General features: G+C 36.8%; 1 protein-coding gene across 3 annotated transcripts in view; it reads left to right on the top strand.

Moving 5' to 3' along the window:
- The window catches only part of opn4b (opsin 4b), a 38,355-nt gene extending 25,255 nt beyond the window's left edge, over positions 1 to 13,100 (top strand). The window contains exons 9-11 of one of the 3 annotated variants that reach the window (XM_051915516.1): positions 542 to 754; positions 6,486 to 6,521; positions 10,184 to 13,100. In XM_051915516.1, the coding sequence (XP_051771476.1) occupies positions 542 to 754; positions 6,486 to 6,521; positions 10,184 to 10,369 (435 nt within the window). In that variant the 3' untranslated portion in view covers positions 10,370 to 13,100. Of the gene's footprint in view, positions 1 to 541; positions 755 to 6,485; positions 6,552 to 10,183 lie in introns of all 3 variants that reach the window. The other 2 variants (XM_051915515.1, XM_051915517.1) reach the window with 2 other exon arrangements.
- Positions 13,101 to 13,342: the final 242 nt, after the last annotated feature.

The following is a 13,342-nucleotide window of genomic DNA, read 5'->3' as shown; positions in this document are numbered from 1 at the left end:
CACAATAAAGTACACATTGCAGTAGGGTCGCCACCAAGATGGCTGCCAAGTGAATTGAATTGCCTTAAAGGGATAGTCCGTGCCAAAATGAGAATTCTGTTATCATTTACTCACCCTCATTCCAAAACTGTATGACACAAAAGAAATTTTTTTGAAGAATGTTGGTAACCAAACAGTTTTTGGTCCCATTGACTTCCATTGTATGGACAAAAAAATACAATGGAAGTCAATGGGAACTGAAACTGTTTGGTTATCAACATTCTTCAAAATACCTTCTTTTGTGTTCTGCAGAAGAAAGAAATGGATACAGGTTTGGAACGACATTAGGGTGAGTAAATGATGACAGAATTTTAATTTTTGGGTGGATTATTCCTCATGCAATATGTTGGCCAAGCATTCTCTTGTGTAAAGTATGTTTCTGGCCTTCCTCATTCAAAAGATCACAGAAATCTCACTATTATTCTTTTTAGATTTTTTTTAAGCTTAAATAGTGCAACTCTCCTTGTTGGATCAGCATTTAGTGTTTGTTGTGTGTGGACAGGGCTGGACGGACACAGAGGCAGATCTCTCCAGCGCGAGTTCACGGCCTGCTAGTCGTCAGGTCTCATGTGACATCCGTAAAGATTTGTCAGATATCAAGCACACCAGCTCTCTGAGGCTGAAGGTCAAGAGCAGAGACTCTGGTGTCTTCGACAGAACCTCAGCTCAGAGTCTAGCTGAGCCGAGCGTGAACCGGACCTGTGCGTACATCAGTGTAAGTAGGAGTCTTCAATAAGTGTCATATCTCATCTCATTAATCACAAGCTTCTCAGCTGACTCAGCGCTTCTTGATTTATGAAATTAGGAAGCCCACATTCATTTTAGAGAGGAAATGACTCCTTCAGATTTAAAATTCATTTGGAAATTTCATTCCATCCTTCATATCTTGAAGTTCACTGCCCTGGTTTCAGCCACCGTAGACAAATGACAAGAGTACTCAAAAGTGTGCATGGTGTATGTGCTAATGATGCTTTTTCTGTGATTTCATTTGACTGTACAATAAGTTTGCTGCTTTGAATTAAGTTTGCTGCTATGAATTATGTTGCTGCTATGAATTTGTACTTCTTTCACAAGCTTTTCTGTTAGATGTAGCGGAGCTATCACTCTCTGAGATCTACACACAGCTGTACTTGCTTTTTTAACTCAGCAGATGAAGATGGGTTTTTTTAATTCAGCCCCCTGGTATTGCTCAATAATGATAAATTTTATTATTCACTTGAAAGATAAATCACGAGGGAACCTAAATTACACTTACTTTCGAAAGCTGTGCTAAAAATACCCTGACAGAGTTTCATACACTGCTTATTCAGGCCACGTACACACTGTAAATTTCAGGAGTGACAACCGCATTTAAACGTGGGAGTGAAACCCCTAAATTATCGTTACATGTGTACAGAACTGGACTCACTCTCGAAACAGCGATGATTGACAGCTTGGAAACCAGCTTGTGTTTGGTATCCGTTATTGTGACTAAAGTAACATTACAGTGACAAAACACTCGTTATTTTCAGCAATTTAACTAAACAGCATCGTGTATGCTTATGTTTGTATACAACCTGTTTGACACAGAGCTTGCTCTTTCTGTGTTGCCGTGATCACTCATTATAAGCATTTTTTGGGCTTGTTTAAGCTTGACTCATAAAGTGATCGTGTTTATGGAGTTATTAAAGTGAGCAGGCACGAATCAAAATAAAGCATTTGGATTTATTTCGGTTTATTATGGGCTTGGTCCTTGTTCTCAGATTTTTCAAGCTAGATCTGGCAACACAGATGAATCAAGGCTCGTACTGCTTTCCCTGTTATTCGCCGCACATACAAAAGAGAGACACCTCCGATGCACATTAAAAAACGTCATTAACAACTAGTTGTTCAGTTCCATACACAATGCATAGAATTTCTGCAAATGCGGTTGCCACTACCTGTATTTTACGGGAGTTAATTCGGTTGTAGAATGTGGTTGTCACTCCCGTATTTGACTGAACTGTGTGTGTACAGAATGCGATTAAGCACTAAAAGGTGAACTGACAACCGAATTTACCTGCAAGTGTGTACGTGGCCTCAGTGGCGCCACTACTGAATCTGCAGCACGGAACATTCAGTGCGACCATTGTAGTCTGTTTCCTGAAGAAATAACTCTTTTGAGACACTTCTTTTTAGTAAATCAGAAACATACAATGCAACCAGTGTAGCCTGATTCTCAAACAAATGACTCTTATTAAAAGGGTGCCATTAGTGAATTACAATGAGAATCAACTAGCAGTCAATCAGGGCTGCGTTTCCCAAAAGCATTGTTAGCCAACTTACATCACAAGTTCCGTCGTTACTAACATAGTTCAGCGATTTGGTGTTTCCCGAAACCATAGTGCTAACGAACATTCACAAACTGCATCGCAAACTTGTGTTAGGTTGGAACGACAGCTCTCGAGCTGTGGTTAGAAGCATAGTTTCTTGTTTTTATGACATGTGGACTTAATAAATCGCTATCTTGATCAAAATAAGCAAGCTGACATTAAGTACAACGTATATCTTTTATTTAAAATATATATACACATGTCATATTTTAGTTTGTCAAGAGATTTTAAGCACCGTTTTTGAAGAGTGCGCGTGTGTGTACGTGCTCTGGTACATAAGAACGAGCCAATGATTGAATCTGGAAATTAACTGAGAAAAATGAAAATTAGTCCTCAGATGCCATGTCCGTAATCTATAGCAAAATATCTAGCATTAATTTGATTTCAAATGGATTCATTTCACCAAAGAGGCTGAACGACAGGTTTGCGACAATACGGTTTCAGGAAACAGTCGTTTCAGTGCAACCAGTCTTTGTTCTTTTTAATGTATCAAAAACATACAGCACAACCAGTATACAGGTGCTGGTCATATAATTAGAATATCGTGAACAAGTTCATTTTTTTATTGTAAATTATTTTAAAAAATGAAACTTTCATATATTCTAGATTCCCTACATGTAAAGTAAAACATTTCAAAAGTTTTTTTTTTTTTATTTGTTGATTAGAGCGTACAGCTAATGAAAGTCCAAAATTCAGTATCTCAAAATATTAGAATATTTACATTTGAGTTTCATTAAATGACCATCCCTACAGTATAAATTCCGGGTATCTCTTGTTCTTTGAAACCACACTAATGGGGAAGACTGCTGACTTGGCAATGGTCCAGGAGACAATCATTGACACCCTCCACAAAGAGAGTAAGTCACAGAAGGTCATTACTGAATGGGGTGGCTGTTTACAGAGTGATGTATCAAAGCATATTAAATGCAAAGTTGACTGGAAGGAAGAAATTGGGTAGGCAAAGGTGCACAAGCAACAGGGATGACCGCAAGCTTGAGAATACTGTCAAGTAAAGCCGATTCAAACACTTGGGAGAGCTTCACAATGAGTAGAATGAAGCCGGAGTCAGCGCATCAAGAGTCACCACACTCAGACATCTTCAGGAAAAGGACTACCAAGCCACTTCTGAACCAGAGACAACGTCAGAAGCATCTTACCTGAGCTAAGGAGAAAAAGAACTGGACAGTGAACAGTGGTCGAAAATCCTCTTTTCAGATAAAAGTAAATTTTGCATTTCATGTTGAAATCATGGTCCCAGAGTCTGAAGGAAGACTGGAGAGGCACAGAATCCAAGCTGCTTGAAGTCTAGTGTGAAGTTTCTGAAGTCAGTAATGATTTGGGGGGGCCGTGACGTCTGCTGGTGTTGGTCCATTGTGTTTTATCAAGTGCAAAGTCAATGCAGCCATCTTCCAGGAGATTTTGGAGCACTTTATGCTTCCATCTGCTGACAAGCTTTATGGAGATGCTGATTTCCTTTTCCAGCAGGACTTTAGCATCTGCCCACAGTGCAAAAACCACTTCCAAGTGGTTTGCTGACCATGATATTACTGTGCTTTATTGGCCAGCCAATATGCCTGACCTGAATCTATGGGATATTTTCAAGAGAAAGATGAGAAACAGTCGATCCAACAATATACAGATGATCTGAAGGATCAATAGTGCCTCAGCAGTGCCACAGGCTGATCACTTCCATGCCACACTTCACTGATGCAGTAATTTGTGCTAGGAGCAAGTCATTTGCTGTAATATGTCCTGCCGATCAAGTATTGAGTGCACAAAAGAACATACTTTAAAGAACTTGAACTTTTCTGTTTTGCAAATCCATTTTTTGATTGATCTTAGGAAATATTCTAATATTTTGAAATACTGGATTTTGGACTTTCATGAGCTGTACGCTCTAATCATCAAAATTTAAAAAAAAAACTTTTGAAATGTTTTACTTTACATGTGGGGAATCTAGAATATATGAAAGTTTCATTTTTAAAAATAATTTATAATAAAAAAATGAACTTTTTGATGAAATTCTAATTATATGACCAGCACCTGTAGTCTGATTCCAGAACGAATGACTCGCTGGTTCCTTTAGTGAATCACACACAACCCGGGGTGCATTTCCTGAAAGCATTGTTAGTCAACTATAGTCGTTAGTCCCATTGAACTCTATTGGTAACGACGGAACTTGCACCCATAGTTTGATTTGGGAAACGCACCCCAGTGCAGTCCGATTTACAGAATGAATGACTCTTATGAGCCTCTACTTTTCAGTGAATCAGAAACAGTTCCCAAACGAATGACTCCTAATCATGAATGAACGAGTCTAATGAGTCAGCATACAGCTCAAATATGACTAATTGGTTGTTATATGAAGACATATAGGCTGTGTTTATACTGGCACAAAAAATCAGATTTTTTGCTCACATCTGACACAGATCAGAATTTGTTGCACACGTGTAAACACAAAAATCCACACGAGATCCGATTTTTTCGCATCCGATCTGAGCCACTTCCAATCCGATCTGAGCCACCACCACAAGGTGAGTGCGAGATGTTTGCTTACTAAAAGGTAGCTTTAATGTTGTATTATGAAGCAGAGGTGCCTGTATGCACTTGCACTAAAAATTCGCAGCTTTATTATTGAGGTAGAAACTTTATATGTCTATCTATTTTTTCCTTGAAAGAAATTGCATGCGCATGCACACACACACACATTCAGCAGCTGAATTTCAACCTCTGCCCGGTTAATTTAAAAGAGACTGCCGTGTGTTTTTTTTTTTTTCATTTTAATAAACCAAAAGCTTCACTGGGTAGTCTAGCCTACTCTCTCTCTAGCCTACTCTCTCTCTCTCTCTCATGATTACCTTCTGGCAGGTAATCATGACTTGACCACCCGACGTGAAATATATAAATAATTTTATTAACACAGCCATTCAAAACCCGAGGGTCTACCATGTGCATGCAAAGCTATCAATGACAATCATTTTGGGCGGGAATTAATGTAAAAACAGATATCGGATACTAGTCGCGTCTAAAGTGAATGTAAACACACTGGCCAAAAAATCAGATATGGTCAAAAGATCGGATCTGTGCATTAAGACTTGCAGTGTAAATGCAGCCATAGTTAAAGATACATGTAATATGAATGAAATATGTTACCACATTTTTTGTTTATTATTATTATTAAATATTTAAGGCCAAGATTAGATTTCATTTATATGGCTTTTAATTATCATTTTTTAGGAAGCATTTAAAAAAAAAAAAAAAAAAAAAAAAAAAAATATATATACATATAATGTTATTTTAAACCATAATCACATGGTTTGTGGCATTTTATAATTTTCCAGTTGGATTATTTGTCTGTAGCTTTATTAGAAAAGACTTGTGACCCATTTTTGGATTGCGACCCACCATTTGAGAACCACTGATCTACTTCACTGATTGTACAAAATAGAAAGTAATAGACAGACAATAACTCTCTCATGTTAATGGACTGAAACAAATCCTGCTTTTCTGCTTATCACCAGTCAAAAGGATATATAATGTAACATTGTTTCTAGTTTCCAGTCACAGACACATGATTCTTTTAAAATGTCTGCTAACACTCCATTTTTTAAAAAACAGAACTCCAATCAAATTGATTTCACTCCTAAAGGCTCCTTTTGTTAATATAATGTTAATGGACACAGGTCATGAGCCAGTAGAGCAAGTGAAAGATGTAGATGGTACAGTGCGGATCAGTGCGCAGGAGTTTTCTTTAAAGAGCAGGCTTGAATGAGGGTCCATTACATTGAGATTAAGCCTGCTTTAATTCTCCTGCTCTAATCTGCTGGTTTTAGAGAGATAATCCCCATAAACAGAAGCTCATCCCATGTCATCAAGATGAACAGCATCAGTGCGTCCACTGGGTGGCACCTTCGGCTCTGCCCTTCCCCCTTTTTCTTTTGACTGGTCCATTTAAACATTAGGAGGATGTGCAAACTTAATCAGTGATTAAAGATCTGAACTTTAATAATGAGAAAGAGAAGTGTTGAACTATGCAACTATGGCAAACCCTCATAATCGTAAATTTCATTCATATCTCCCCTCTCCCGCTTTCAGATGATAGGCGACAAAGAAGAGATCTCCATGGCCGAGGTCAGTCTGTCCAATTGTCTCTCGTCCTCTGTAAGTGCTCTTTTTGGACTAGATTAGTTTCTAAATGATGTTTGAGTTACAATTATTAACATAGGATCGCTGTCACTTCATGTACTAATTCAAATGGGATGGAGATCATTGTAGTATGGAAGTAAATTAATGACAAATGTTTTTGAAATAAAAAAGCTTGTTGAATTGCACTAATTGAAAAAAATGTGCGTTACATTAACCGTGCTTGCATTTTAATGCATTGTATTTTTAAAGTCTCTCTGTAGTCAATAATTTTATCCCTTAAACCTCATCTTTGATCACCAAAATGACATATTTAAATGTTTTTTTCCTGTGAAAAAAATTTCTTCATGCCTTAAAATAGCTTGAATGTAACTCCACACCCTTGCCTCATTTAGTATATGCGGATCAATGAATATGCAAATCAGCCCCGCCTCCACTCGCTCACGCCATCTTAGAGATCCACTCTGTCAACTTACTAAGGGAAAACGCTGCACAATGGTATCGCTCTTTACAATATTGGACATGACGGTAATTAATATGATTAGTCTTTTGCTTGACTATGTTATCAAACAGCTAATACTGGGATATAAAAAGGGATATAGTTCATCATAACATTGAAATATACGTCATACACCCGCCATATTGCTAAATCCTCACAAGTTTTCATATCAACAGAAAAATATACCAGGATAACCTGGCTTCTCTTGAGACTGCCCTGCTGGTTCACTGTTAATGATATGCTAAAGCCTGCCGGCACATTGATGTGATTGGTTACAAGGTAGTTTGTGACGTCACAGACACCAGCGATTTCAAACCACGGGTTTTTTCACTGCAGTTTCAAGGAGAAAATACTCAGCAATGGTGTTGACATATGAATTTGCATATGGTTTGTCTTAAAGCATATTAAAAACACCTCATAGACATATAAACAACATTAAAAACTTGATTTTCACCACAGGGGGTCTTTAAGGCTTGCATTTTAATGCAGTTTAAATATTCAACATATTTAAGCTGTGAATATTTCAATTCAAAACATTTTACACACATTTTCATTATTAAAAATTCAATGATCCATATTCACCATTCCGTCTGTTTAAAAATACAACCTGTAATAATCAGGCAATTTTCAGTCCTTTTTATTTCGTTTTATAAATTCGCTTCTACAAATTCAGTGGTTCAAATTCGACAGAAAATTCAACATTGCCTACATTCTGGGAACTGCAGGAATAGCAGTAGATTGCCGATGCATAATCTCCATCTACTGTTAGTCGGCCTCACCAGCAGGTGGCTCTAGCGGCTGTTAACGAAGACCAGTGCAACGGCTAGAGAAAGTCATTCATTCACAAAAATGGATTTACAGAAATGGAGCAAGCATATGTGATGATTATCAGGGCTATGTGTATAGCCTATGTAAGCAGTAAAAAGCAAACATTATTAATGTAACACATTTTTTTTTTTTAACTTAGTGCAATTCAACAAGCTTTTTGATTTAAAAAACAATTGTCATTAAGTTTCTTCCACATTGTAGTTATTAACATTGTCTGTTTCCTGATAGTGACAGAAGGTTATATGCATCACAAAACCCACTGAAATAGACTTCTATGTGATTATGTTACTAAGGGAAGGAATTTATTAAAGTGAATGACACTTTGTTCAACAAAGGTCAAATATAGAAGGAGAAATGTGATGATGATAATAATAATACACCACAAGCACAGATATTCCTATCAGGACTGGAGTAGATTTCTCAGAGGATGCTGAAAAACAATAGGTAATTTGCGCTGTAATCTTTTTTTGAGGCTGTGTTAGAAAATAACACACATGTTCGATTCATATGGGATTATAATCACAAAATCCATCTGTGAAACAATTTTATCTAACCTCTTCAGGGAACTCTAGTCCCATCCAAATAGGTCTAATATTGATATTACGGCCATGCAGGTCCATTGGTGGTACGTGTTGCTATTCATTAATCTGTTTTGTTGTGCTCATGGTGTAAATATTCAATGCAGTAATGAAGAAGCTTTAAGGATTTCATTACACTGAGTCACATTCTGAGGGAGAAAACTGATCTTAAGATGAAATATTGTAAACAAATGCAAGACTTTAACAAGTGAAACCAAACCACATGAGGTCAAATTAGGCATCCAAATGGTCTTGTGCTCAGATGCAGTAGTGTGGATCAGAGAGGCCGAGCTGCACTGGCACAAAGTCACCCTAGTTTGCCATTATTAATAGCAATATTGACTGGAACCCAGTGTTGGAAGTGATGGCAGGAAGCAAACATGTCAGTGAATGCAAACACAAAGTCCAGAATGTTCTCAAGCAGCTCAAGCTGAAAAACCCATGTTGCTGAGCATCAATATGAGTATGGCAAGTTTTTTTCAGTGCGCTGTGGGAGTTTTCATTGATCCCACTGCAACAAGCAAGTCCTATACCTGCATATTCACTCCCAGCCGGATCTCATTAGAATTCATTTTTGTACGTTGGTATATACGCTGAAAATTATTTACATATAGACAGCTTTTGTATATATGTAATAGATCATGTGACACTGGAGTAATGGCTGTAAATTAAGCTTTACCATCACATGAATAAAGTCTATTTTAAAATACATAAAAGTAGAACAGTGATTCCCTGGTCCTGGAGTACCCAGAACATGGCACATTTTTGCTGTCTCTCTTATCTGACACACCCATCTGAAGTCTTGCTCCGTGTCTGAAATCGCAAACTTCCCTACTATATAGTAAGCGAAAAACAGTACACCAAAAGAGTAGTATGTCAAAATGCATAGTATTCTGGAAAAAAACAGTAGGCAAAAAGTACCTGGATGACTTGCTACTTCCGCTGAGATTGTGATGTGCGTGTTTAATGGACACTTTACTATCCCATGAGGCATGTGACAGTAACAACATGGAGTACATCCGAATTCCATTCATAGTCATACTACATAGTCATACTATATAGAACATACTTTTTTAACGGTCATGAAGTAAATTCAAATTCAAAAGTAACACCTACTCAGAGAGTATGCAATTTCCACACAAGTCCTTAAGGGAACGACGATACATCCAGGCAAACCAAAATGTATTTAGACACCTTGAACATTTCATTCATTAATACAGTTCATTCACTATAGTTTAAAAAATCGTAATAAAATATGTCAAGATCTCAGAGTTGAACTGTGTCAGAAAAAATTTATCTTAATTATGTCAGATAACACTTAAGCAAAAATAATTTTTGGTTCCAATTTTTTATCTGGTAGTCCACTGTATGAAGAATTTTTGGGTATAATATTTCACAGTTTACTTTATTTTGCTATCCTCACTTACATAAATTAACTATAGTGTCCTGCACCCACTAGTAAAAATATATAAAAAAATATCAAAAATGTCAAAAACAATTAAATTATTAACACATGCAAAAACAAGAGAGAACCAATGAAATATTAATAACTGATTGTTTTAGTCAATGTATGCTTTGTCCTGTGGGCTTTTTGATTTGCATTTTTCTGCACAGTAAAATAAAACCTGTATAGCTGTAATTTGTCTTTTTTTGCCAAATAATGTTATATGTGTGTGTGTGTGTGTGTGTGTGTTATTTAAAAAATTATTTATTTACTCACTGTATTTTCTCTGTCTCACATCAAGCCAAATATGGTGTCAGACAAAGCCGATGAGAAAAGACTGTTGGTTCGGATCCCTTCCATCATTGTTACGTCAGAGTCCAGTCCTGCCCTCCTCTCAGTAGGGCGCATCAGTAGCTCCTCCAGACAGCTCCCAGGTGGTTCGGTGGAGGCAGCCTCTGTCACTGTGGAACCTGCTGGCATTGACTGAAAACCAGCTGCACTACCACTGACTTATACTTCAGGACACAATCTCAACGAACTCTTGGTCATCTGACTTATTCCTTCCACCTTTTTGTTTCCTTTACACAGGGCTCAAAATTGAACGTGCATGCTGTTACAAATGACATCTGAAATTTGGCTGTGCCGTTATTGTTGTACTTTTGCCTGTTTCAAGGTGGAAAATGGGGGACCACAGCCTACAAGGTGAACAAGGTCTGTATTTTAATAGGAAAGTCGGGTCAGGATACCCTTTCAGGCTTCTTTCAGTGGTGTGGAGATGATCCTCTCCTCTCAGGGAAGAATTCAACAGTTCTGAAAAGCAGCAGTGTTTCAGTTGTGGATTGACACTGCTCTATGTATTCTGATACATCCTTCTCTTTAGTGAGCTGCTTCATCCATTATAGGTTGTGCTGTAGGCCGTTGGAATAAACAGTTCCCAGCGCCTGTACAAGATCAAAAACAACACATAATCTGTGACCTGAAGATTCAAACGCCTAGTTTTTACCCAGCCAGAGATTTTGGTCTCACTATGAATAGAGCCCTGTCTACAGGTGTAAAGGTAGATCTTTTGATGTTTCTTTAAAGGTGAAGTCTGTAATTTCATGTACAAATGTAAAAATATTTACATTGTAATGGCTGATAAACGGTAAATGGCCGATACTTAAAATCTATACTATTTTGTCTACATTATTTAAAATAAATAGTTTTAAATTATACAAGTGAATTTAGACATCACAACATTATAATGTACAGTCTGAAAAATGGATATTAATGATCAGATTTGATAAAGATTACATTTATCAAGACTTTTTACCTCTGCCACCATCTAATGTTCACTTCATCTAAATGTAAAAATAGGGGAATTAAGCATTCTCAGTTAAATATCCAATAACTACAAATTTAAAAATCTCTAATATTGAGAGAGCTGATATGGTACAGATATATTTTGCGTCCTTAATTTTAAATTGAATAGATAAATAAATAAACTAAACACTTCAGCTTTAAAGTTTTAGGTATTCCCACTTCATAACAAATCAAGCACATTGAAAACCAATGACATTTTTCTGGCTGCTGATCCAAATAAAGTACTTATTTCATTTTGTAGATTATAATTTTTTTCAGCACTGTATGGCCAATACATATATATGTCTATTGAATGTTAATACGGAAGTGTGCTCAACAAATGATCTTTGAATGAATGATTTTTTTTCTGTATGATTTTTCATGCTTTTGTGTTGTGCCATGTTCCTCTATCCACAAGCGAAATTCCCCATGGTTGTGATTACCTGCATGCTTTCTTAATGTAAGAAATTCTATCTTTTAATAGAAATATTTGGTTTTAAATGTTTTTCACTCTCTGTGCAGGCTACAATAGCATCAAAACCCTTATAAATGTGAAAATTGTCTTTTAAATTCAAATAACTGGTCTCAGAGCCTGTGGCTGTAATGAACTGTACCTTTCAGATTCAGATTTGCCTTTCTGCTGGATTTCAGAGATGCTTTAGTGGGATTAATATGCCAGCATCTGGAAGTCCTTAGGGATTAGAGGGGAAACGCTTTTAACAAGATTAGTTTTGGGGAACTGCTCAGCCAGAACGCTCCATTGCTTTTAAAGGTTGCTGTTTTCTCAAAGTTACATACACATTGACTGATAATGGTCTCTGAAGCAGATCAAATGCACTGTCGGGTCTCTCTGTCTCTTCTGAGAGATACGTTTACCTGTTTTTTATTTTGAGTTAAATATGCTTCACAGATGTTTTATGACTTTCTATGGGGTGCTTGAATGGCATATTTACTGATTTGCCGGAATGTTCACCTGATTTGCAGCTCTTCATTAGCGTTGACACACATTTAGCAGTGAACACCTACTGTATATCCAGTCACTCACAGTTATCAAGTAGGTCAATAGTGTGTCCTGCTGACTTGCATGTGATTTGTTGCCTGGACGCCGTCGGGGTGACATAATCAAGTGCTATACGAATGATAAGTTAGCTTATCAGCAAAAGCAACGGGTCAGACATTATATTTTTGATAACATTGTCACGTCTTCATTGCCCTTCCCTTTCCTGTTTTCTTGACTCCGGTTCTGGTTCTGTCATCATGTTATATTTATATGTGCATGGTAAAGTTCATACAGTAATTTTTATATACTTTTTACCAATGCACCTGACAATGACAGATGAACTGAGAGAAGAAAATTTTTTTTTACTAGACATAAAACTGCATATTGCATCATTTTTAAATCGTTTAGATGTTTCTTCTCATATAATTGTGATAAACAGTGTAAACCTTTGCAGCATCATATACAGTCTTAATATCTCTATGAAACAGCACCCGTCACAAAAAAAATGTAAAAACCCAATGTGATTTTGTTCCTAATATTTGTTTGTTTTGGTAATTTAATGTGACAAATATTCTACATATGTTTTTTTGAAAAAAAAAAAAAAAAAAAATGTAGGGCAGGACTTCATCTGGAATTGATTGGATGGATGTGGTTTGCTATTGCTGTGATGTCATGTAAGTGACAGGTTGCCCCGCCCTCACACCAGTAAACGCATCATCAGAGAAGAGATGTTGCTGCAAGTTATTTTGATTAAAGATTACAAGGGCACATGAATTTTTAAAGGGTTAGTTCACCCAAAAATGAAAATTCTGTTATTAATTACTCACCCTCATGTCGTTCCACACCCGTAAGACCTTCGTTCATCTTCGGAACACAAATTAAGATATTTTTCATAAAATCCGACGGCTCAGTGAGGCCTCCATTGCCAGCAAGACAATTAACACTTTCAATGCCCAGAAAGCTACTAAAGACGCATCTAAAACAGTTCATGTGGTTCAACTTTAATGTTATGAAGCGACGAGAATACTTTTTATGTGCCAAAAAACAAAACAAAATAATGACTTTATTCAACAATATCTAGTGATGGGTGATTTCAAAACACTGTTTCATGAAGCTTCG

Source organism: Ctenopharyngodon idella, chromosome 12 (assembly GCF_019924925.1).
Source record: "Ctenopharyngodon idella isolate HZGC_01 chromosome 12, HZGC01, whole genome shotgun sequence".
In the NCBI taxonomy this organism is placed as follows: domain Eukaryota; kingdom Metazoa; phylum Chordata; class Actinopteri; order Cypriniformes; family Xenocyprididae; genus Ctenopharyngodon; species Ctenopharyngodon idella.
This window is presented reverse-complemented; position numbering and strand designations above follow the sequence as displayed.